Here is a 22,077-nt window from a genome sequence, read left to right on the forward strand (position 1 = left end):
TTGAATTGGTTAAAGCCATGTACTTATAGCGAGCAGAGTGGCGCAGTGGAAGCGTGCTGGGCCCATAACCCAGAGGTCCGTGGATCGAAACCACGCTCTGCTAGATTTTTGCCCCGATGCTTTTTATGATCTAGATATATAAAGTAACATGCAATCAAGACGGAATATGAAGAAGTACAGGAAGAAACAACTGTAAAGCACAGCCCCTATATACATGTTTGTCCTTTACACTATGTTTTGGGCTAAATGTTGCAACAATTTGCATCAGAAATTAAAATGAACTAACAATTCATCAACGAACAACGATATTACAAAAGCACAGTGGCGTTTCTAATAAGGAAAACAGCTCTGCTATTCTTAATTCTTCAAAAAATATTTCTTTCTGCAACTTTGGTATCAATGAGGAAATGGTTATAGCATTAGTGAACAGATGCATTACAGTGGACAAAGAGTTTTGGTGCAAGTATAGATCATAAAAAAAACTAGCAGAGCGTGGTTTCGATCCACGGACCTCTGGGTTATGGGCCCAGCACGCTTCCACTGCGCCACTCTGCTTTTCATACCAATATGTGTCAAATAATATTTAATATTAAAATAATTTTCTGATGCAATCTTCATTTTTGGCCCCGGGCCTAGATTTCAATGACCAGAAACTATTTCAAAGGGAGGCAAATCGGTGTTTTGTACAAAATTATATGGACGATTATTACCTTTCTTTTCACCGTTATGTAACTCTGTCAGCTAATACTTGACGGCTTAAAAAAACTACATATAAAGCAAATAATAACAATCATATTTTTATTTTCATTCAATAATACACAATAGATTATAGTGAAAATAGAATAGAAATCAAGCATGGAAAAATTCGTAGCATGGGTTTAACTGGAAATATTTTTTAAAGGCCCATCATAATCTCTAGTTTTGAAGTTGTCAAACACATATAAAAATGAAAAACAAAAACATATCAAAACGATGAATTAATTCTATAAAAATAGATAAAGATATCCCGTTTTGTTTTGATCGTCATATTTTATATATAACGACATTCTTTGGGATATGAAGGCATCAGTTTTCTATTTTTTCTTGACTGTACCGGCGAGGGGTCGCTTCTCACTACATCCGGGTTTTTTATGCTTCCGTTGTATCTTTTTTTTGCAATTTCGGCATCAAAGCGTAAAATGATTATAATTTTGTGTTTTCAGATGAACCATTTTTTTGTCCAAAAACATGAACGACTCCCTTTAATACGTGCAAAAATTCTAGCAGAGCGTGGTTTCGATCCACGGACCTCTGGGTTATGGGCCCAGCACGCTTCCACTGCGCCACTCTGCTCGTCCCTACTAACATAGAGTGTTTAAGGATATTTAATATTAAAACTATTTTCTGATGCAATCTAACGTTGTTGGTTTTTTTTGCCCCGGGCCTAGATTTTAATGACCGGTAACTAATTCAAAGGGAGGCGAATCGCGGTGTTTTGTACATAATTATATGTACGATTATTATCTTTCTTTTCATCGGTTATGAAACTTGACGGCTAATAAACTACCAAAAATCAAATAAATATATATATGAAAATCCTTTCAAGACGATAAGTACATTCTATAAAAATATGACGATAAAAACGAAATTATAAAAAACAAATTGGATATTAATATCGCCGGCTGTAGGATTCGATCTAAGATATTCCAGGTTATAGTCGCAGACCTTATAGTCCACTATAGAAGACAGATATTTCCGAAGGATTTATGCAAGATATGAACACATTTCATAACTGAAGCATTTTTTGTCAACATTGCAGCGAAAGTTGTTGACTTTGAAATGTTTATATTTTACAGGTTAGTGAACACACATTTGAACAAAGATAACTTGTATGTCGACTCTTTTCAGACAGAATGTTAATAAGAAACGTCAAGCAGGTCGAATGCAATCAGTAACGTAGCCCTTTATTCATAGGTATAAACAAAAACAACGTTTGCTGTAACAAAGTGTAAAAAACGACCATATAATATAACAGCATTAAATAAAACAGTGACGATATACAGCAAACACGTGTAATTTATTAAGTGTGTTGCTTTTATATTAATCAAATTCAAGGACGATATGGAATATGGCGAGGAACTAAACATTCAGTCAAATATGAATAAAGAGTTATGCCAAATTTTCGAACTTCAAAACCCATGCATATTTGCATGGCATCACATTGAACGGTATGAGGGGAACTGCCACATTTATTCCCTGAGAGGTGCTCGCCTGAGACCAAGTGAGTGGGCCCTCGTATCCTAGCAACGTAACGCGCGTGCTACTCGTGGGGGTTGGGCTGCCAAGGAAGAAGCTTCCGGGGTCTGGCCACCGCAGCAAAATGGCGTACACGGCAAGGCCGCCCTGGGATGACTTCTTGGAAGTGTACCTTTCCAGAAAAGTGAAAATAGTACAAAGTGCATAATTGTGAAATAGAAATATTTATCAATATTTTTTCACATTTTTTGACATTGTTAATTTAAGTTAGGGCTTATAAAACTTCTTTTTTATTAAAAAAAATGAGTTTAAAAAGCCGGTGCCAGTGGGTACTACAAACAGGATTATTCATTTATTGTCTAGTTCTATCAACAACAGGGAAATAGAATCTATGTACTGCTTTTGATCAACAGGATTAGGACAATGTTGTCTTGCTTGGAAAACAAAATGCAAATTCTCTCACCAGACATGCGGGGTAACGGTGTCATTCTGGTAGGTCCATGGCCGTGTGCTATAAATAGCCTCTCCGTTGAGTTTGAGCCAGGCGCCAAGGTCACGCAAACGTTCCTCGAATATGGGCACGATTCGGCCGTCCTTTGTGGGACCAACGTTGATGAGAACGTTCCCGCCGCAACTGGGGATGGGAATTATTGAATAAGTGAAGTTCTTGGTCAGTCTATTATGAAATGTCCTTCATTTGTTACAGAAAACACCTGCAACTTGTGTACTAGAAACGAGTTGTAAGTTGTAACTTAAGTTCAGGCGCCATAGTCTTTAGACTTAAATTGCAAATCTTTTTAGTAATGACTATTGTTATTAGAGAAATAATAATGGTTAAACTGGTCATATATGTTGTTAATGCTGTGTTTAACAATTCTTCAAAAACATTATATTAAAAAATAAATACATTAAAGATATTCTTAGAAATAAATGAATTCACTTTACGTAAGTAAATACTGATCCAGGGACCGTACATGGTAATTGATATTATTTTGAAATCTAAAATCAATATTCAACGTTTTAAAACTACTAATTATTACTGATGCTGGAATGAAGTGCCCATCTAAAGAATTACATTAGCTTTAAATGACACTCAAAAAATATTTAACAGGTTACAATTTAACAATACTTCAAACAGCTGACAAAGCCATTACCACACGGTAGCCAAGAGGTCCGCACATCGCCGGTGCCCTCTCCCCCGTCCAATACCTACCTGATTGTGGAGACAAGTTGTTTCATCATCTTCTAAATGGACGGAACTCCGGGAGGTTCCCCCTCGCAACTGGGCCCCCAGCATAGCACCGGACCTACCTGATTGTGGAGACGAGCTGTGCTATAATCTCCTCCATGGAGAGTAGCTAGGAGAGAAACACATCACACAGGTGGTCCCCTCCCTCATTCGTAACCATCCTCTTTGTAGAGTCGAGCTTAGCCACTTCCTCCTCCATGAAGAGTAGCTAAGAAAGGACCGCATCTCCCCGGCGGCACCCTCCCGCGTCCTGGACTAACCTGGTTGTGAAGGCGAGATGTGCTATTATCCCATTCACAGGGAGTAGCTATGAGACGATCACATTACGCAGGTGGACCCCCCCCCCCCCGTCCCGGCCCGGACCTACCTGAGTGGTGTCCCATTATCTTAATCATCGAGAGAACCTGGGAGAGGTCAGTCCCTTGCTTGTGACCCCCCCCCCCCCTCGTCCGGGACATACCTGATCGTGGAGATTAGTTATAACATTATCTCCTCCATGTAGAGAATCTTAGAGAGGTCCGCCTCTGGCCGGAGGCCCCCTCCCTCGTACGTGACCTATCTGATTTTGGAGATTAGTTATAACATTATCTCCTCCATGTAGAGAATCTGAGAGAGCTCCGCCTCTTGCTGGAGGCCCCATCCCCCGTCCGTGACCTACCTGATTGTGGAGACGAGTTGTGCCATTATCTCCTCCATAGTCATTAGCTGAGAAAGGACCGCATCCCGCCGGTGACCCCAAGAGTGCTTGTCGATGTTGAACGCGTTCTCCCACTTTCTCTTCTGTAGCTTGCCTGTCATAAACAAGAGCAATACACAGTATAGTGTTGGGGAATAAAGTATCTTTCACCGGTATCCCAGAAAGTTTTGGGTCGGATTTTCGATCCACGCATATGTGTAAATAATACGTTTTTGGCATGCCTGAACCTTTATATTTAGCAAATAGTGACAATACTCATGCACGATACTGCTTTTAGGTATTCTATAAAATATCGCGTGCGTATGTGTTTACTGACGTCTTTGTCATTTTACGCAGTAATTTTAAGTCAACGTCAAATAGTCCCCGCAAAATGTCGCCGTTCTAATATATAAGGTCTAATAATCTTGTAATAATATGGATTATAACTTCTAGTTTTAACTATACTCTTTTCAAATATACAGTTAAAGAAAGAAGAAGTGGTGCGATGTTATGCGTAATTAATCTCGTTTTGGATCAATCATTATCGCCATTAAGAAGTAACATAGCCACAATCATCACCATCAATAATTATAACAACAACAGCAGCGTCACGTACCCGGGTTGTACCTGTCGGAACAGGAGAGGAAGCCACCATGTTTACAGTTGGTGTTGTTTCCCCACCGGTCGTTGACAACCACCGTGTCCTTTACGGGGCTGCAAACAATACAGAACAGCTATTTAATCATGCAGGTTGGTTCATAGCATTCATGAAACAAAAGATGAACCAACTGCATATCCCCGATACACCATTACCCCGTATGATTCGTTGTGTACCGTGTGCAATTTGGCCAGGAAATTCTCGTATTAAATCATGAATAATTAATTTTGTAATAGTTTCATTTTCGCCCACTACTATACATGTATATCTTTTTGGTTATTGAATACCACTGGGTTGCAAACATTACAGTACACATACTTCATAATGCAGGTTGGTTTATAGCAATCTGACATCAATGAGAAGATTAACCAACAAAATAGGGGCAAAAATATAGGTTGAAGCACAAAAACATTTATTTATATTTTTCGGATGCATTATCATGTTAGTCTCATTTGACTTTAATGATAAAACATAAAAAGCATATGATTTAGGTACTGTATAATTCTAGACCGGGGCAACAAGAACGGCCTTGACCAATCACAGACCACTAGAAGGAAAATGAAGCGCCTACCTATCGTTATAAAGCCAGGCCAGGAACTCTGGGGACTGCCAGTATGTGTCCGCCGCCAACCACGAACCATCCGACCATATCACGTCTGGCCGGTAGTTGTTTACTAACTCATATAGCTCAGGGATAGCCTTTGTCTGCAAAATGTCTACGGCTGCTTATTTTTTCCTTGTAGTTTAAACATTATATAGTTTTGAAGAAAGTTATGCAAAGTTATACTAAGTCACTCTCGTTCGTACGATGCTGTGCGAGAGTGTGGACTTGTGTTCTGGGGGGAAATCGGAGTTACCGGGGAAAACCAACTTGTACGACTGGGTAACCACTTACCAAACTCACATGCATGCGCCCAGGCCGTGAATCGAGCCCGTCTCGCGTTGGTAAGAAGCGAATGCGCTAACCACTGCGTTAATCGGACAACCTTTGTTTACATTTAATTCTAAAGCTTTCATATGAATAATGATTTCTATATATTTCAAAGTAAACGTGTTGCAAATTAGAAGCTTTGATTATACAGGCAAGTAAAGGCTTAACGGTTGCACGAACATACGTACATCATTGTTATAGCAACGATAAAAACAGAACGCGTCTCAACGGTTATAAGAACACAACCTACATGTTAAGCCAATGCAATTGCATAGACTTAGTCATTAAAGGGACTGTACTCTATATGATGAAATAGCGAGAAAAAAAAGAAAATTGTCGAAAACCGACTTAATCTTGGTAACACTGTTTACAATGCATTGAAACTTACTAACTAAAGTACTGCCTAGCTTACAATTAAATCATTTTTCGCAGTGTTTTCATATTTGTTTTCAATAAAAAAAGATTACTTGGTAGGTCTACCTAGTAGAATTAATTCCTTATGCGTGATTGGCTAGTCGATGTTATCACGTAATATTACCGAGTTAGGTCCATAGCTTAATTATATCACCCGTTAAGAGTAAGACTTCGTAGCTCAGTGGATACAACGCTGGACTGCAATTTTGGCGACACCGGTTCGAACCTTTTTTTGGTGCCAATCTAGTGAACAGTTCCTTTAAGAATTTCACCTTTCGCGGGTGTTTAAAGGTCAGCCTACTTCCACTCATCCGGTACACACTCCCTGCGTCAGATTTTGCGCTATCAATGTATCAGCCAATGTGGTTGTATTCTAAGTCAGTTAGATGACCTGAAGTAATTTCTTAATGATTAAGAAGCCGGACTCGTTCGCTACGCTGACTCCGCCCATTCTTATTCACTAAAAAAATACTCCATGTCATCTAACTATTACGTAAAATACAAACAAAGCGAATGTGATCGAATTTCTTAACATGCATTCCAAATTGTGAGTATCGTATTGCGGTTCATTTGTGTAAAAATAAGCATTTGGAGTATCTCCGGGCCCGGGTCCATCGCAGGAATCGCGACAGGAGAGTAAGTTTTGGGGGAAAATACTGAAAAGAGTTTATTACCTGTGGAAAATTGCGTGTTTGGAAGCCGTTTTTCTGGTCATTCAAAAACATTGGGTTAAACCATTCAAACATCGAGTGATACACGCCGAAATGTATGTCCGTATTCTTGCGTATGGCCGTCGACAGCTCGCCTGTAAATTAATATACAAATTTAGACTGGGAACTATCTATATCCTAGTTTTGCTTCTATATACTATTTCAAATCTATGACAGCAATCCAATCGCAAACAGACATTAGCCGAATACGGAAGTTGGTGTTCAAATATGCCAGACTTATTAAGAAAAGAAGTAAATGCACATGTATACATGTCGAAACCAAAAAGGTCTCTCATTTTTAAGCACTAATCTAACTTCTGAAAATAAAACAGTATACTTCCCTTACCTACAATGTCCCTCTTGGGACCGACGTCCATTGAGTTCCAGTTGAATGAGTGGTTGGAAGGCCAGTTGGTGAAACCCTCGTGGTGCTTGGTCGTCAGGACAACGTACCTAAAAATAGAAATGTTTGAGGTGGAATCACAAAATGGCCCCTATTGATGTGGAGTAAATATACAAATAAGGGATTTAGAGAAGCATTGTTACCTATGCCAACAATTCTTAAATAAACAACTTGCTAACGGAAAATGCTAGTTATGTTGGATTGTACGGTAGTCAGTGTGTCAATGATTGTGTTGACAGGTTTTTGTATCGACTAGACATGTGAACTCTACCGGCGGTAGACATTAGACAAAATCTACTTGATAAAGGTTTTCTAAGCGATAAATTCTTGTTTTTAGTGACATATAATGAATGTAATGGGCAAATACCACCAAGTGCCTACGTTGTTTCTTTTATTTGACTCATGACAGCGAATCAAAGCATGGTAATACCATCTCACACCGTTGGCTACCTTCCACATATATAGGTTTTGGAGCTGAATGGTTCATGGTTTCAAAAACAGGCTGAATATGCTGGATCTACTTGATCTACTTTTTATTGCTAACATTTCCACCGTTTTGTTTGTCCTCGCGCAGATATTGTCATTTTACCGAATACACAGTGTTGGTTACGTTCAACCAATTTGAGTGTTCTTAGGAGAAACTTTTTTTTATAACGTTGTTAAATGTTTAGTACACAAGTGAAGCTTTCTTCCCATATATGGCCATAAAGTTGTTGGGGTCGTTTAGCACAAGAAATCAGTGTTATCTTGCATGCAAATTGGTCAATTGACTAAAGAACACAGGAAATTTATTTAGTGGTCTCTGACCTAAACAATGATGGATTTCTGTTACGAGGGACAGTTGTATGTATAAAAGGGAAACTACTAGGACAGTGATCTAAAGGTCAAATTATACTTAAATTATACTTATTGCCAAACCGGATTATCGCTTTTGCTATAGGTATAGATAACAAAACTTTACTGAAATGCGCACTGACGCACGCCCTCTAAACGCCAGCTCCACCACTTTACGGTGGTGCACAGAAAAAGAGCTGTCGACACTTCCGTGGTGGAGCTGTGCCCTATGTTTACATGAACAAACGTGGGCATGATTTATATTTTATTTGATAATTTTATTTAACGGACATATTTCGAAAATCGGAGAATGTGGTACCGTGTAAGAATACTTCTACTGTAGGCTGGTTTCTACTTCGTTCCAATGTTGTGCAAACTGTGGTGCCAGGAGCTTTTCTACCGAGTGGGACTTGTGCATATTTTGAGATCTGATTGCATAGCAAGTACATTTCGGTGCTTACACAACCCGTAAGATCATTATCACGCATACAAACATAACTGTTATGTATAGTACCTATGCCGGAACACAACAAAACTGATAAGCATTTCTTAAAAAGGAAAAATGCACATATTTATAAAAGTGGTGGCGCTGTTGCCCTAGTGGTGGCGCTGTCGATATAAATATAATATAAAAAGTGAACGCTTTTGAAATGAATACAAACGATTTTCGAAATATGTCCGTTAAATGAAATTATCAAATAAAATATAAATCATACCCACGTTTGTTCATGTAAACATAGGGCACAGCTCCACCACGGAAGTGTCGACAGCTCTTTTTCTTTGCACCACCGTAAAGTGGTGGAGCTGGCGTTTAGAGGCCGTGAAACTGTCGTAATTAAACACTTAACATACACTTAGTTGGTATATGGATTAAAGGGGATTCATATTTAATTATTAATATAATCTTTTGTCAATCGAGAGTGATTTGAAGACAAACAAATGCACATTTTTTCTGCTCATTTGTCATCCTGTATTCAGTACATCTATGGACATATATTTTAAAACACACAACGGGGATAAGATTGCTTGATTTCATGGTAATATAACTTTTGGGCCCTTCATGTGCTAGGAAACTGAACAGGTGTGGCCTTGACTGAGCCACGGCAACTTACCTGGGGGTCGTTCACATGGCCCAGAAGGCTCCCTCGGGTGTCTTCGCAGCCTTCTTTATCTGACCACGGATACCACTCACTGTGCGGATACTGGCAGCGTTCATTTCAATAAAGGATGTTAGTCCAAAATGTTAAATATGTAGGGACGTCAAAGCTGGCTGGTTAACTGATTTTGCTACCTCCGGTGTGTTTTCAAATTTATTTATTTATAAATATAACACTAATTTGACATAAAGAAAATTTTACTTTTCAATTAAAATTATTTTTGAAACGGGCCCCTGGCTTCTGGAGCAACCTTCAATAGGCATTCCGCAGTGTTGGCACTCCAATCCAAATTTCCATCACCCGTGACAGTCCTTGCAAGTGCAGATTTTAGCACTTCATTGACAGAGAGTCCATCCTGGCAAGCACCTTATAGCAACTTTAACGTGTGCCCTGCATCTTGGTGTTGGGAAATAAAAACAAAGCATTTGATGTATACCATGGCTAACTTACCTAGCCCCTGCAGCTTCAAAAATCTCCGCCCATTCCTCTGGATTGAACAGGTCCGCCGTGAAGCTCGGGGCGAAGTCCGCGTACGTGAAGTCCGGCCGGTAGTTCCGGTCCATGTATTTAACGATTTCCGGGTTCCCACCCCGCCAGTATTTCCAGAACCACTCAGATTTGAAGCTTGGCACGGAGAAGACGCCCCAGTGCAAGAAAATGCCGATCTTGGAGTCGTCGTACCAGGCCGGGAGAGGCCGGGAATCGAGGGACGCCCAGTTCGGCTCATACTTTGTGCACTTACATAAAACAATGAGAGAAAGAACAACACATATAGTCCTGAAAGGCTTGGTTAATTCATCCATTTATAAATGTTGACGGATAAGCGCGATTTTAGTTACATAACATAAACATTTATAACCGGAAGCCGAATTAAATTGATCACAAGAGTTGAACGCAGGTAAAAAAGGCTATAAATACAATATACATAATGGTGAGGGTGATCGAATTTCAAGAACACTCGTGACTCTGTAGATGTATGTTTGTGTTACGCTCTTTACATTTACTACAGTAGCACTGCTTAGCGAAGAAGTGAAGAATTCATTCGTTTAACATTGTTTACCGCATACGAAAATAAAACGTATTTCCCCAAGTTAACCGACGAGGATCAGGCCCAATTTTTAGAAAACTTCTTAGGCTTAACAGGCTTCAGTAGCTAATTAAGATTGGCCAAAATAATACTCCAATCTTGATAAATACAAGTTGGTTAATTGTTTTTATGATAAAAAACTACCTCTTAAAATCTAAAATTATTAGAGAAGTAAACATATCGCAAATTATAGAAAAAAGTAAGCTAAAACTCAATCGTGTTGTAAGGGACTTCATTAAGGAATTTCGAAAAAAATGGGGCTTCTACGTTGTTAGTCCAACCCGTACTGTCTGGTCATTATACAAATCAAGCGAAGAGCATGCAATGTTAATACACCAGTCAATTGTAACCACGCCCCCCCCCCCCAGGTCAGGGGAATAGCGGGGACTCTGACTTTCGGTCCAGCCAAGCCCGGGTAAAATCACCGTCCTGCGGGAACGAACTGATGGTAAAATCTCCGCTAAATGGCCCCGCACCCCATGGACCCTAGGTAAGGCCCATTCCCCGCCGCTTTATTTGGCGCGAAGACACAACCACCGCATTCCCCCGGCACTGCTGGGAAGGTAAAATCACAGCCCATTTCCCCGGCTATCCCCGGTATACCCCCGGACCTGGGGGAGGGGGGGGGGGTGGCGTGGTTACAATTGACTGATTTATAACGGTCACGCGTTGTGTTATTTTTCTGCATATTTGTGTGAATTGAACTTTAGCCAGTATTACAAATAATCATAAAGTTGCGGAAAGAAAACAATCAATGTGTTGACATTTGCAACGTTTATACAGATGTAAGATATTTGAAGTTACGCTTAAAATCCTTTACTGAAACTGCCTCAAGCTTCTTTTCTGTTTATGTGTACAATTTCATTTAGGTACATCGATTTTTTTGGATGTAGATATGTTTATTAAACATTGTTTAAACAGTTGAGGAAAGCGATACGGTACAGCCCACGCATAATTATTCAGCTTTAACATTCAGCTTTAACATTAATGTAGTTATTTTGTTCCTTATTAGATAAGATTTCGACAACTGAGTATCATGTGTCTTAACATTAGAATCCTTGCACAATTACACAAATAGTACAGTTTTTAACAGATTAAATTAGCACAGCACGCTGAGATGCCATAATTATTTCATTTTTTTTATTTGCACGTGGGGAGTCGTATGGCTACAAAAAAAAACACCAGGAATTGTCTCATGACAGCTTTAAACTTTAACAGAAACGAAGAATTAGTGGAATTTCTGCACATTAGTGAATAATACTTTAGATGAATTTCACTAAAACCATGGCTGACTGAACAGCTCATGAATTATTTAGTGGGGGCAAGAACGCTCTGCTGCTGATAAGCCCCCAGTAGTAAATTCAATACATTGGTGTTTGTATGGTCAGTTTATACATGTTTTCTGTTAGTAAAATTTGTGAAATGGTAAATAGTGTATTTGTTGTTGGGTGTGCAAATAGACAAAACAAAGAAAAGGGAATATCTTTGCACAGATTTCCTAAATAGCCATTGAGTACACACATTGAATACATATGTAGGCTGTTGCAGACAATACAGAAAAAAAAATATTCTTAAGTAACATGTGACAATATAGACAACACCAAGGTGACATCTTTTACAGGTATATCCCGTGATTTTGTGTATATATACTCAGATAGAACCCTATGTATTTAAAGTTGCACTCTCTCTCCCAAATAAGATTTACCAGAATTAATATAAATGTTTTGGTATAAAAAAAAAATACATGTCGAAAACAATTGTTCTTATGACGGATACCGAGTTGAGTTTGAAAGAAAGGTGAAGAAAACACGGGATTTCTACCTAATTAGACAAAAGAAGATCGCAGTGAATCTTTCAGCACTCACAAATCATTTATCTGGCGTTTTCAGATATTAATTACACGGTTACAATCTTGTTATCAGTTATGAATAGTTTTCATAAATGCATGATTTAGTTACAAGTTAAAGGTTAATCACTCAAAATTTATGTTTGTTATACATTTGCATGTATTGATTTTGAATCAGAGGGTCACCTTGATTGTCCTAATGAAAATTGGATTAGGTCTTTCAAACAAAGACATATCATATAGCTTAACACTTTTTGGGGCAACAGTTCCTCGAATTTGGAACACATGGGTACCAATTTTAGCTAAATGTTTAAAACAATTAATTATTTGGCCAGAGAGGGAGGTGGCATGATCAAATATACCTGAGGTATTTGAACCTGGTTACAACAAAGTGATTTCAATAATCTATTATTTTGTATTTTTTTATTAAACGCCCGCATAATCTTACTCCGGCACTGTACTTAGGATTCCTTCATTCACCGGGAAAAAACAACTTTCTGGCAATGAACCGTCCAGAAAATTGTCACACGTGGGAATACATTTTGGGCGTGTCATAGGGAGAATGAGGAAGTTTCTTAAGACTGGACTCAAGTATTCCTGTTAATCAACTTACTTTATTGAATGACAATTTGATGCCTTTAATCATTACATAGAACTAGGTGTTTACATCTAACAAGAAACGCAAAGCAATTTGTGGTCTTAATTGTTTATTTTATGTTTATCGCTATAAACTGCCAAAATTACGATTTTTTTTTATTTTTACTGTTTTCTGTTTATATACTGTATGAAAATACTAATACAGAAAATAGTTTAAATTTGACTCAATTTTCTTTATGATCCCTGGGATAATATCTGACACAAACACTTTTAGTAGTTTTATTGTTAATCTTTCAAAAAAGTCTCTCTGAACATGAACTGCTAAACTGTTTGATTTACTCCCTAATACTTGCAGTTATTTTGTAAGGATCCAGTAATGTTCCTGCTCCAACAGAATATATATTGCTACATTACTGGAGGATAATTTCCTTGCATAATCTGATAAATCAACTTGTTTAAATAACTCAAATCATTGATGTCTGCCATTACGTTGTATCATGTAAACTAGACCATTGAACTATATTGTACTATATAATGTATTAACCTGGAGGGGCTTATCAGCAATGTTTGCCCCCAGCTAGTACACGTGGTCAGTTAATGATATGCAGAATCTATTTGTACATTTGAATAGAAAACTTGACAAAAATAAGATTTTTATAAAAAAAAAATCAAAAAATGGTGTTTCGTCCACATTTTGTCTTCATAAATTTCTTGATTCGCAGAAATTATTCTTCAGAAAAGTTCATATTATTCTACAGATTTACTTATCAAACATAAGTGATTGACACAATTTGGTAGCATTTTACGCATGCATATTTATATGTTTAATCACTAAAACATTTACATACAACCTCTTTTAAAACCGCGTGCTTTATTGTTGAAGCATTCATCAAAATTTCGTCCATTTTGCTTGCAGTTTCGTTAAAATAATACCTTGCATGGAATGTGCACTAATCTGCTGTAGTGACTAAAGCTACCGGCTTGGTGTAAGCATTGTATATTATATGTAAATTATATTATAATTTATACGTGTTTAAATATTTATTTATTCTTAAGGGAGATAACACATCCCGTACTCTCTCAAAGCAGAAAATGTAATACCTCAATCCCCGTTTTACAACTTACCACGATATCCTACCTTCTGTCATAATGAACTCGTCCTGCGGTGTGAATCGGAACGCTTCATTGCTGTTCGATGTGTCAATGGAAAGTGGTTCAGTGCGCTCCTAATTGTCAATTTTGGATCATATTTTACTATTTCATTAAAACAAAAACACGGATTAAATGTAAAAGATAACTAAGTGTTACTCCAAAATGCGTGAATAATTAAAAAGAATGGAAATGTTCATAGGAGGGAACTTAAATATTCGCTGGGAAGCGGTTTTAGTGATTTGTTTACTTTTTTATTCGTACTCAGATGCTCTCGACCTAGGTAAGTTATAATACATATTTAGTATTTATTTATGCATTTTCTTTAAACAAACTGTTTATTTACAACGATAGTATATAGTGTAATGTATGTGTTGTGTTGAATTCAGTGTGGGTATTTTTCGTGTTTGTTGTGCTCGAGTCACAAAACTCCAGTCTCTAGTAAATCTAGTCTATGAGTAGATGTCATTTTTTTGGAAAAGTGTTCAATTTTCGAAAATGAACGGATACACCAACACAAACTAAGATTCATAAGATTTTGACTCAAATGGGTCAGTCCAGTCTCATGGAAGCTCTTTTTTTAGGCTATGGTGTTCTTTGTCTGTAATAATAGTCCCATAATTATTTGTAACAACAGTTTAAAGTTGATGATTTTTTCTAAAAATTAGTTGTTTTTTACTATGTCCTGCTTGGTATCATGGACGACCTTTGAATTAGACTAATTTTTCCGATTTCACTGGACGGACTGGACAGATTAACATTCATATTTGTTTTTCAAAAATGTAAATCCCTTTGGATCCTTTTGGATAACAAAATTTGATAAAATAAAATAAGATTTGGTCATTGGCCATGGGGAAAAAAAACAGGCAGTTGACACAATATGTATGCAAAAAGCTACAGAAACATGCTCAGTAGCAAAAAGTTAGACATAAACCCGGTTTAGTGGCAACAAACCTCATTTATAGGCCATACAAGAATATATCATTTATTTCATATTGAGTGTACAGTTTTCATGATATACTTAAAACTTTTATACAGCTGTAACATTATATGACTTTAAATTTGTTATTGGTCCCAGCTTAAATTGATCAATTCATAATATTCATCTTGTTAGTCAATTTGGTTACCGAAACCTATTTCATCATGATGCATATATATTGATACATTGATTATTTCATACATGTGTACAGAGAACTAAAGCAATAAAGTAATTACTTTTTGTGTACAATATACGGTAATTATGCAAGCGCAAAATATCTCTGGAATTTCATTGGACAAATGGATTCAATCCTTTCTTCATTTCTAGCAGTTCTCTAGTCTGTACGTGCTTCTTGGGCTCCCAATTTGCTTCAAATGCTCCCAGGGATTCAAAACAAATCCATATCATCAAAAGGCTATAATAGAGTCATGGAAACCATGACTAGTGACTCCCAAGAATCTCTATCTAGCCTTGTGGTCAAGAAAAAAACATTATCATTCAAAAATCCTTCTGTTTTATCATGATTGCCATCCTGTAGAAAGGAAGCCTTTCTCAGGGTTGCCAGTGAACAATTAATTTAATTTTAAGACAGATCAATGTCACTTGAAAGAAGAAAAATCAACTGGGCCGATAGTGTGGGTATTGATCCATTGTTATCAATTACAACAGACAATGGAAGAAGAGCGACATTGAGTCATCTCTTTTGCCTCAGAATGCAGATACTGACAAATCATTGGCTTTGTCATCATGTTTTCAGAGTATCAAAAGACGCAGTGGGTTATAAGGTTATTGCCTGACTCGACTCGGCAAATTATCATGCCATTGTCAGGGTATTCGCTTCTTGCTACTGTTTTATTATTAAATTATCTGAGATAAGATAATTCCATTAAAAATGCTTCTGAGATTAGCATGTTCCTTTGACTTTGACTTTCATGTATGAAAATTGATTTGTTCGCGGCATTTATTGGCATTGAAACAGGCCATCATTATCACCACCAATATTAAAATATACAAAATATCATTAAAACAAATGAAATTGCTTTTTATTGAATTGATAATTGTTTTGCCAAATGTAGGTCCCTGCTTTGATACATGAAACTTGCATTTTATTATTCTGCTTAATGTTGTATTTGAGCTGAACAGTTTTATCATCAGGACATTAAAACACACATGAATTGTGGAACAACAGCCTTCTGGCTATGATATGTGTGAGAATATTCACATTTTTATGCCCTGAGAAAAAAAATGAATTTCATGATAAGATTTTTGTGAATGCATTTTTTGCCAGTGTTTTCGGATTCTGTGGTTTGTTGATTTTTGCAGTACCATGAAAAAGGAAAACATGGGGCTTTGTAGGCACAGTTTATACGAGATAAGGGTCCTGATTTGACAAGATAATCATCTCGAATGTTTTCTACATGTGTGTGCACATGTGTTGTTGCTGGATCACTGGAATATCAAAGTCAATTCTGCAGACAGTTACTGTACATTATCATTAACTTGCAGTGAAATAAAGGGAAAAACCCTGAGTAATTAAATAAAATAGCTATTCCGCTTGGTCAAAGATTTTGAGTGGTCAAAAACCGTCATTTACTGTGACTCTTTGATGATTCAATGCTAAACTGTGCTTTCAAATTTGGGAATGCCAGTACTATTTTCTAAAAATAAAGTTAACACATACATTTAATCTTGTGCAATAGCCAATACATATCATCATTATAATTTTAGTATATTGTGTCTGTGTTTTTTTGGTAAGGGGTATTTTATTTCTTTTGGGGAATAGTAAAATATGCATACCATTCTTTTCATAGAGTACGCTTAATAGTTGCATTGAGATTAAAGAATAGCGGAATTGTTTATACTTGCCGGATAATGATATTCTTGTCCCAGACATTATGATGCCTATCTTATCAAAACGTTCATTTCTCAAACAAACCTATGCATTAAAAAACTTTGCTCATAAGTGAAGTATTGTCATTATAATATACCCAGTTGTAAAGGTTCATTTTGTACACAAGAGTATCTTTTTCAAAACCTAGCAGTCGAAAATTGGCAGGTTTTTTTTATTTTTATTTCGCGGATGATAAAGCAGATTTTAATCGTACAAAATCTTTTTGAAAGTGTCAAAAGTGTAAGGTTGCATAAAAGACTATGAAGCTCACTTTAACACTACCTGTCAGAATTGACAGTAGAAATATTAATTATAATCTAAGGGGAGATATGATTTATGTACAATGTTATTGTCTGTTCTCTTCGACATTGCGTAATTTATGTTAAAATGTTACCCCCAAGGAACTACAGATTGATTTATTAAGTGTACGTATTTTTAAATGTTTATCTATATAGAAATTGACCTTGGTTAAAGTATAAGTTAAAATTTAGGGAAAGCAGGCCCCATTTTCTTCCCAACATCTTAATTCCCTTATATCAGAATTAAGTTAAGCTCATTATTTTTGTATTTCTATACTTGTGTAATATCTGGATTTTTTTTAGATTTTTGACTTTAAAAGAAAAAAATCTTAATGACAGTCACGATAAATTTATTTTTATTTATTAAATGTTTTAAGAACTTTTGAGAAATTAGAAAGGCAGATGACAATTAATATATATTTATCAATATTTACACAGCAATGATTATTATCATATTATAGGAATTAACATTAAAATTATTATTTATTTTTTTTACTGCATTTTATCAAATATAAAATAATGAATATTTGCCCAACTTTTTAGTTTTAAATTTTTCCTGAAATGTCGCATATATTGAATAAATTTATAAGTTCAATCTTTATGAATGAATGATGAAGGAATGCTTCATTTTGTTATATTTCTAATGATATATTATAATTATGCTGGTAGGGGTTTACTGGTTGATTATCCGACAATTCATTAATATAAATTGCGCTAAACTGAGATAACTTATCAATGGCAGAATAGTCCATATAAGTCATCATTTTATTTCAAATTAGTCAACCTATTAAATATCTTAAACAATCGATTAACGATTGTGAATGACAACATTTCTGGACTACATAGATTTCCGTCAATACTCAATGTGCCTGATAGGACAGATGATGAAATGTTGAATAATTTTATTGGCTTGAATGATTTTATTGGCATGTAAAATTTTATTGGCAAAGTTTAGCTTTAACACCTGGTCAATTTATTGATGCACTAAAATAATGACACCTCATTACCGAAATGAATAATTAACTTAATTAACTGATTCATTGACTGTTTCACAATCAGTTAACATCGTCATGTTTGAGTTTAATCTAGCGTAGGACATACTATGTTTAATGTTATCTAAAAAAACGTACATAAATATAGATAAAGTCAGGGTTTTTTTATGAAAATCATTTATCGACATCATTATCATTAATTTATAGTTAAAAAATATTTAAAATAAATAAATCAAGTTTGTAATGTTACAAAAGATTCAGGTATGCCATGGTAGAAACAAACACAAGTGACACATAATTATGAACATGTTTTTCGGGCTGTGAGGTACGTAATTCTCTTCTAAATTGGAGAGTACAGTGTGAAAACTAGTGTCCGACACTAAATGTCTTGTATTACAAGCTTATAAATGTTCCTAAACATTGTTTTACATTCGGTTTAACAGTCGATTTTAGGTGCATTTACATTTACTTTCTGATTATTTGTCTCTTAAACTTCAGTGAAAGCAATTTGGATGGTGGTCAAACTTAAACAAGTTTGGACATTTATGACTCGAGGCTTTGTCATTTATTTGCTTTTGACAGTTTATGTAAGCATATATAGCATATTTTATTTGTTGTCAATGTTCTATACATGTATTAACATATGTAATTCTGTATTAAAATTAAGCATTGGTTTAATTACTAATTGTAACATGTATTGATTATATTAATTTAAAGCAGAATATAATAAAACATTTAATAATTAAAATGTCTACTTAATTTGAATATTTTTGTAATTTATCATTTATTTTACGAATTAAGTAAAAAAATAATTATGATTTGGTAATAAAACCCCTACTGTGTTAATTTTGCCTGTTTTAATTTTGTCAACTCTTAAGTGACCATTCAAAGCGTATATTATTTTCATGAAAATTTCTGGCTGATATATTAGACTGTTTTTAAAACTTTATTCCACTCTGAAAGGCCTCATAATATGATAACAATTACTGAGACGATTGTTTTTATTTGGTGGATGTAACATATAAAGCACTGACATACAGACATATTTGCCCTTACCGAAATATTATATCAACATTGACCCAGGGATTATCGTAGACTGTAATGTTTTCGGCCCTGTGCAAATAGACACTTTACAGTTTAAATGAACTGCTAATGTAAATCCTGACTTTCAGCAAATAAAGAAATGACTTTCTGGTATCTACGCTAATGGAGCGAACAATTGTGTAGATAATCAAGTTAAATTGGGCGTCACATGCAACACGTTTTAACGGCAGGGTGCTAGGCGACTCTAACACGTTGGTGGCGAAACTAGCACACCTCCTAGACACGAGCCAGACTCGAGATGTCTATATTGGAACAAAAATCCTCCTTCAATGACTCTCCATATATTGATATTTGAACAGTCAATCCAAACATCATTAAAGATGTTTCAACCTCCTTGATTGAATTTTTATGAAGAATTGATGACCAGTCAAAGGTAATTATACCAGGCCTTATTGGGGCAATAAAGATTTTAGAGTCACTTTAATATACAGTAATTGAAGAGAAAATATTGATAGGTCTATCGAGATGTGCCAATATATTCCATATGACCCCGGCATGAATGTGCGTCCCTGAACGTTGCATGTTTAGACGGAGAAAACATATTGATTGAAAGTCTGTATTGATTGTGGCCCAGCGTCTTCCTCCGATACTGAATTCAGAGGCTGGTATCATACAGCTATGAATTATTTAGCTATATCATGTCTTTTTATGAAGCATCAAAAACATTTGTGTCATCTAGAAATACAGAAAATTACTAGTATGGTGGCGATACTGCGGGATAGATAATTGTGAGCGCTCTCTGATAATAATGAATGACGGAGAAATCTCAGTATGATAAAAATAAAAATTGTATTCATGCAATCAGTGACTTTGCTTATTTGTCTATTCATCTCAATTTGAAATCAATAATGTTATTACATACCATTCAAAACTGAAATGAATTTTTTAAGATGACGGATAGATTTCGTTCCTTCCTTTAGCGACAAGGGATCAAAACATATTAAAATACTTGTTCAACAAAACCTTAACAATGGTACAAACGGTCCTGCCTATCAAAATATACCGTATTCAGACTTGTTATTGAAAGGAGACATGGTATTTGCTTGTGTATTGACAGTGAATGGTTTAAGGTAATCCACAAAATTATGCTTATCACACTGCTAATCAAGATTAGTGTAGATTTTGTCAACTCTGAATGTCGATCAAATCGTCAATGGATATATTTGTGCGGGTGACACGCTTAGACCTTAGCCTCTCTGATCCATATTTGTTTTTTGTCGATTTTGAATATTGATAGAAGCTTTGTTTGAACAATAACTGATATTTGTTACCCCCAGTGTGTGCGAATGACTTCAGTACTTCATTCATTGTTTATTTTAGTTTTACAGTAGTTGACCTGTTACACAGTACAAATAATGGCAAACAAGGAACAAATTGTGCATATTTTAAACTGTCTGCATGCACATGTACGTCATGTCTGAAACATTTGTGCAGATAATTTACCCTCTTTATGTACTAGTCAATTGTAACCACCCTTACCTAAAATCTCCGCCCTGCAGGGACAAACTGATGGAAAAATCTTCGCCAAATGAACCGCACCCCAGGGACACTAGGTATATATATGGCCCATTCCTCACTATATTTGGCGCAAAGACAAAACCACTGCATTCACCCAGTACTGCACGCCACCTGGAAGGTAAAAACACAGCCCATTTTCCCGGCTATCAGCGCCACACCCCCGGACCTGGGAGGGGCTGCGGTTACAATTGACTGGTGCATTATTCATACATACACAAGTTAAATGTGTTGACATATCCAGTGCTTCAGCTAGGCCTAAACAGCTGGTTGGGGTCTCCAACTGCCCTTATCCAGCACCCTGCTGCCTTTTTACAACACCCTCAGGTGTGCCCTTTAGTTTGAAAGAGTCAATTTTCAAAATAAGTATAAAAGTAATAAATACACATAAATTTAACACTAAAGTAAAGAAAACAGCAAAGGTATTCATAACAATTTATTAGTATTAAAACTATAGTTACAAATTAACACATACACATTTTAAGAATTGAAAATTGGCCCTAATGCAAGTGCCCAATTAAGGCTCATTCAATCCACATCAAAAGTGCCCTTTCTATTAACCTGAGTAGCACCCTGCCCTTCTCAAATCCTGGCTTGAATGCTGATCGAAATCCAAATGTATTTGTTCTCCCAGTACAATTGAAATTCTACCAATGTTTCTTCTAGACTGACAATTTGCAGATCAAAGGATCAATTTTCCAGCCAATTGATAGCTAATTGATTACCAACATAATCCAAATGTCCTATAGGGGGGATTAGCACAGGGCTTCCACTGGGCTGTTAACTGCCTGTTTCAACAATGTGCAGCAACATAGAATAACTCTTGTATAATAATTTAATCCTTATTATTGGCAGTTCGTTACAACAGTCACAAGTTGCTTTTTGGTAAAGATTACTCGACAGTGATAGATCCCAAAATGTGCAGCAGAGACTTCTGGCTTGGTGTTTTTTTACCACTGGGAATACTTCAATTTGCATGTAGAATTCTAATTTCGGAACTGTTTTCTAGAAATTACTAGAGTTTTCTGAGGAATCACAAGGAAATGCTATTTGTGTTGTGAACATATGCATAATAAATTAAAGTCAAAAGTTTTGTTCCTATGTGTAATGTTTAATTTATATTAGTTCCTATGGGTAACATAATTTATAGGTCCAATGTAGACAAGTAGATACGATATATATCGATATGTATTTTGTTGGAACACAGGCAGGCCTCACAGTGTGTGCATTCCTCTGGAGATTGCACTGCCAGTGTTTGTTTACACACTTGATCACTACCAGAAATCAATTATTACTGATTGCCAATCACAATCATCACAGACAGTAATCATTGATTATTATTCCCCAATTA

The 22,077-nt window shown here is 36.2% G+C and overlaps 2 protein-coding genes and 3 non-coding genes across 6 annotated transcripts in view; 2 read left to right on the plus strand and 3 right to left on the minus strand.

The window, feature by feature from the left end:
* Nucleotides 1-31: 31 nt before the first annotated feature.
* Nucleotides 32-103, plus strand: Trnam-cau (transfer RNA methionine (anticodon CAU)). The gene has a single exon. It is a non-coding gene; the product is annotated as a tRNA-Met (tRNA).
* Nucleotides 104-483: 380 nt separating this feature from the next.
* On the minus strand, nucleotides 484-555 carry Trnam-cau (transfer RNA methionine (anticodon CAU)). The gene has a single exon. It is a non-coding gene; the product is annotated as a tRNA-Met (tRNA).
* A 229-nt stretch (nucleotides 556-784) lies between these two features.
* LOC128223761 (alpha-L-fucosidase-like) lies at nucleotides 785-10,176 on the minus strand. Its single transcript, XM_052933130.1, has 8 exons — nucleotides 9,718-10,176; nucleotides 7,220-7,326; nucleotides 6,838-6,968; nucleotides 5,390-5,523; nucleotides 4,777-4,874; nucleotides 4,143-4,275; nucleotides 2,699-2,869; nucleotides 785-2,407 (listed from the first exon to the last, which is right to left on the minus strand). The coding sequence occupies exons 1-8, from the start codon at nucleotides 10,068-10,070 to the stop codon at nucleotides 2,149-2,151; spliced, it is 1,386 nt and encodes a 461-aa protein (XP_052789090.1). The 5' UTR covers nucleotides 10,071-10,176; the 3' UTR covers nucleotides 785-2,148.
* Nucleotides 1,261-1,332, minus strand: Trnam-cau (transfer RNA methionine (anticodon CAU)). The gene has a single exon. It is a non-coding gene; the product is annotated as a tRNA-Met (tRNA).
* A 3,801-nt stretch (nucleotides 10,177-13,977) lies between the features above and the next one.
* LOC128223822 (discoidin domain-containing receptor 2-like) overlaps nucleotides 13,978-22,077 on the plus strand; it is a 67,683-nt gene continuing 59,583 nt past the window's right edge. For both annotated transcript variants that reach the window (XM_052933241.1, XM_052933242.1), the window contains exon 1: nucleotides 13,978-14,229. In XM_052933241.1, coding sequence (XP_052789201.1) covers nucleotides 14,133-14,229 — 97 coding nt within the window. In that variant the 5' untranslated portion in view covers nucleotides 13,978-14,132. The remainder of the gene's footprint in view (nucleotides 14,230-22,077) is intronic.

Source organism: Mya arenaria, chromosome 17 (genome assembly GCF_026914265.1).
Source record: "Mya arenaria isolate MELC-2E11 chromosome 17, ASM2691426v1".
Taxonomy (NCBI): Eukaryota; Metazoa; Mollusca; class Bivalvia; order Myida; family Myidae; genus Mya; species Mya arenaria.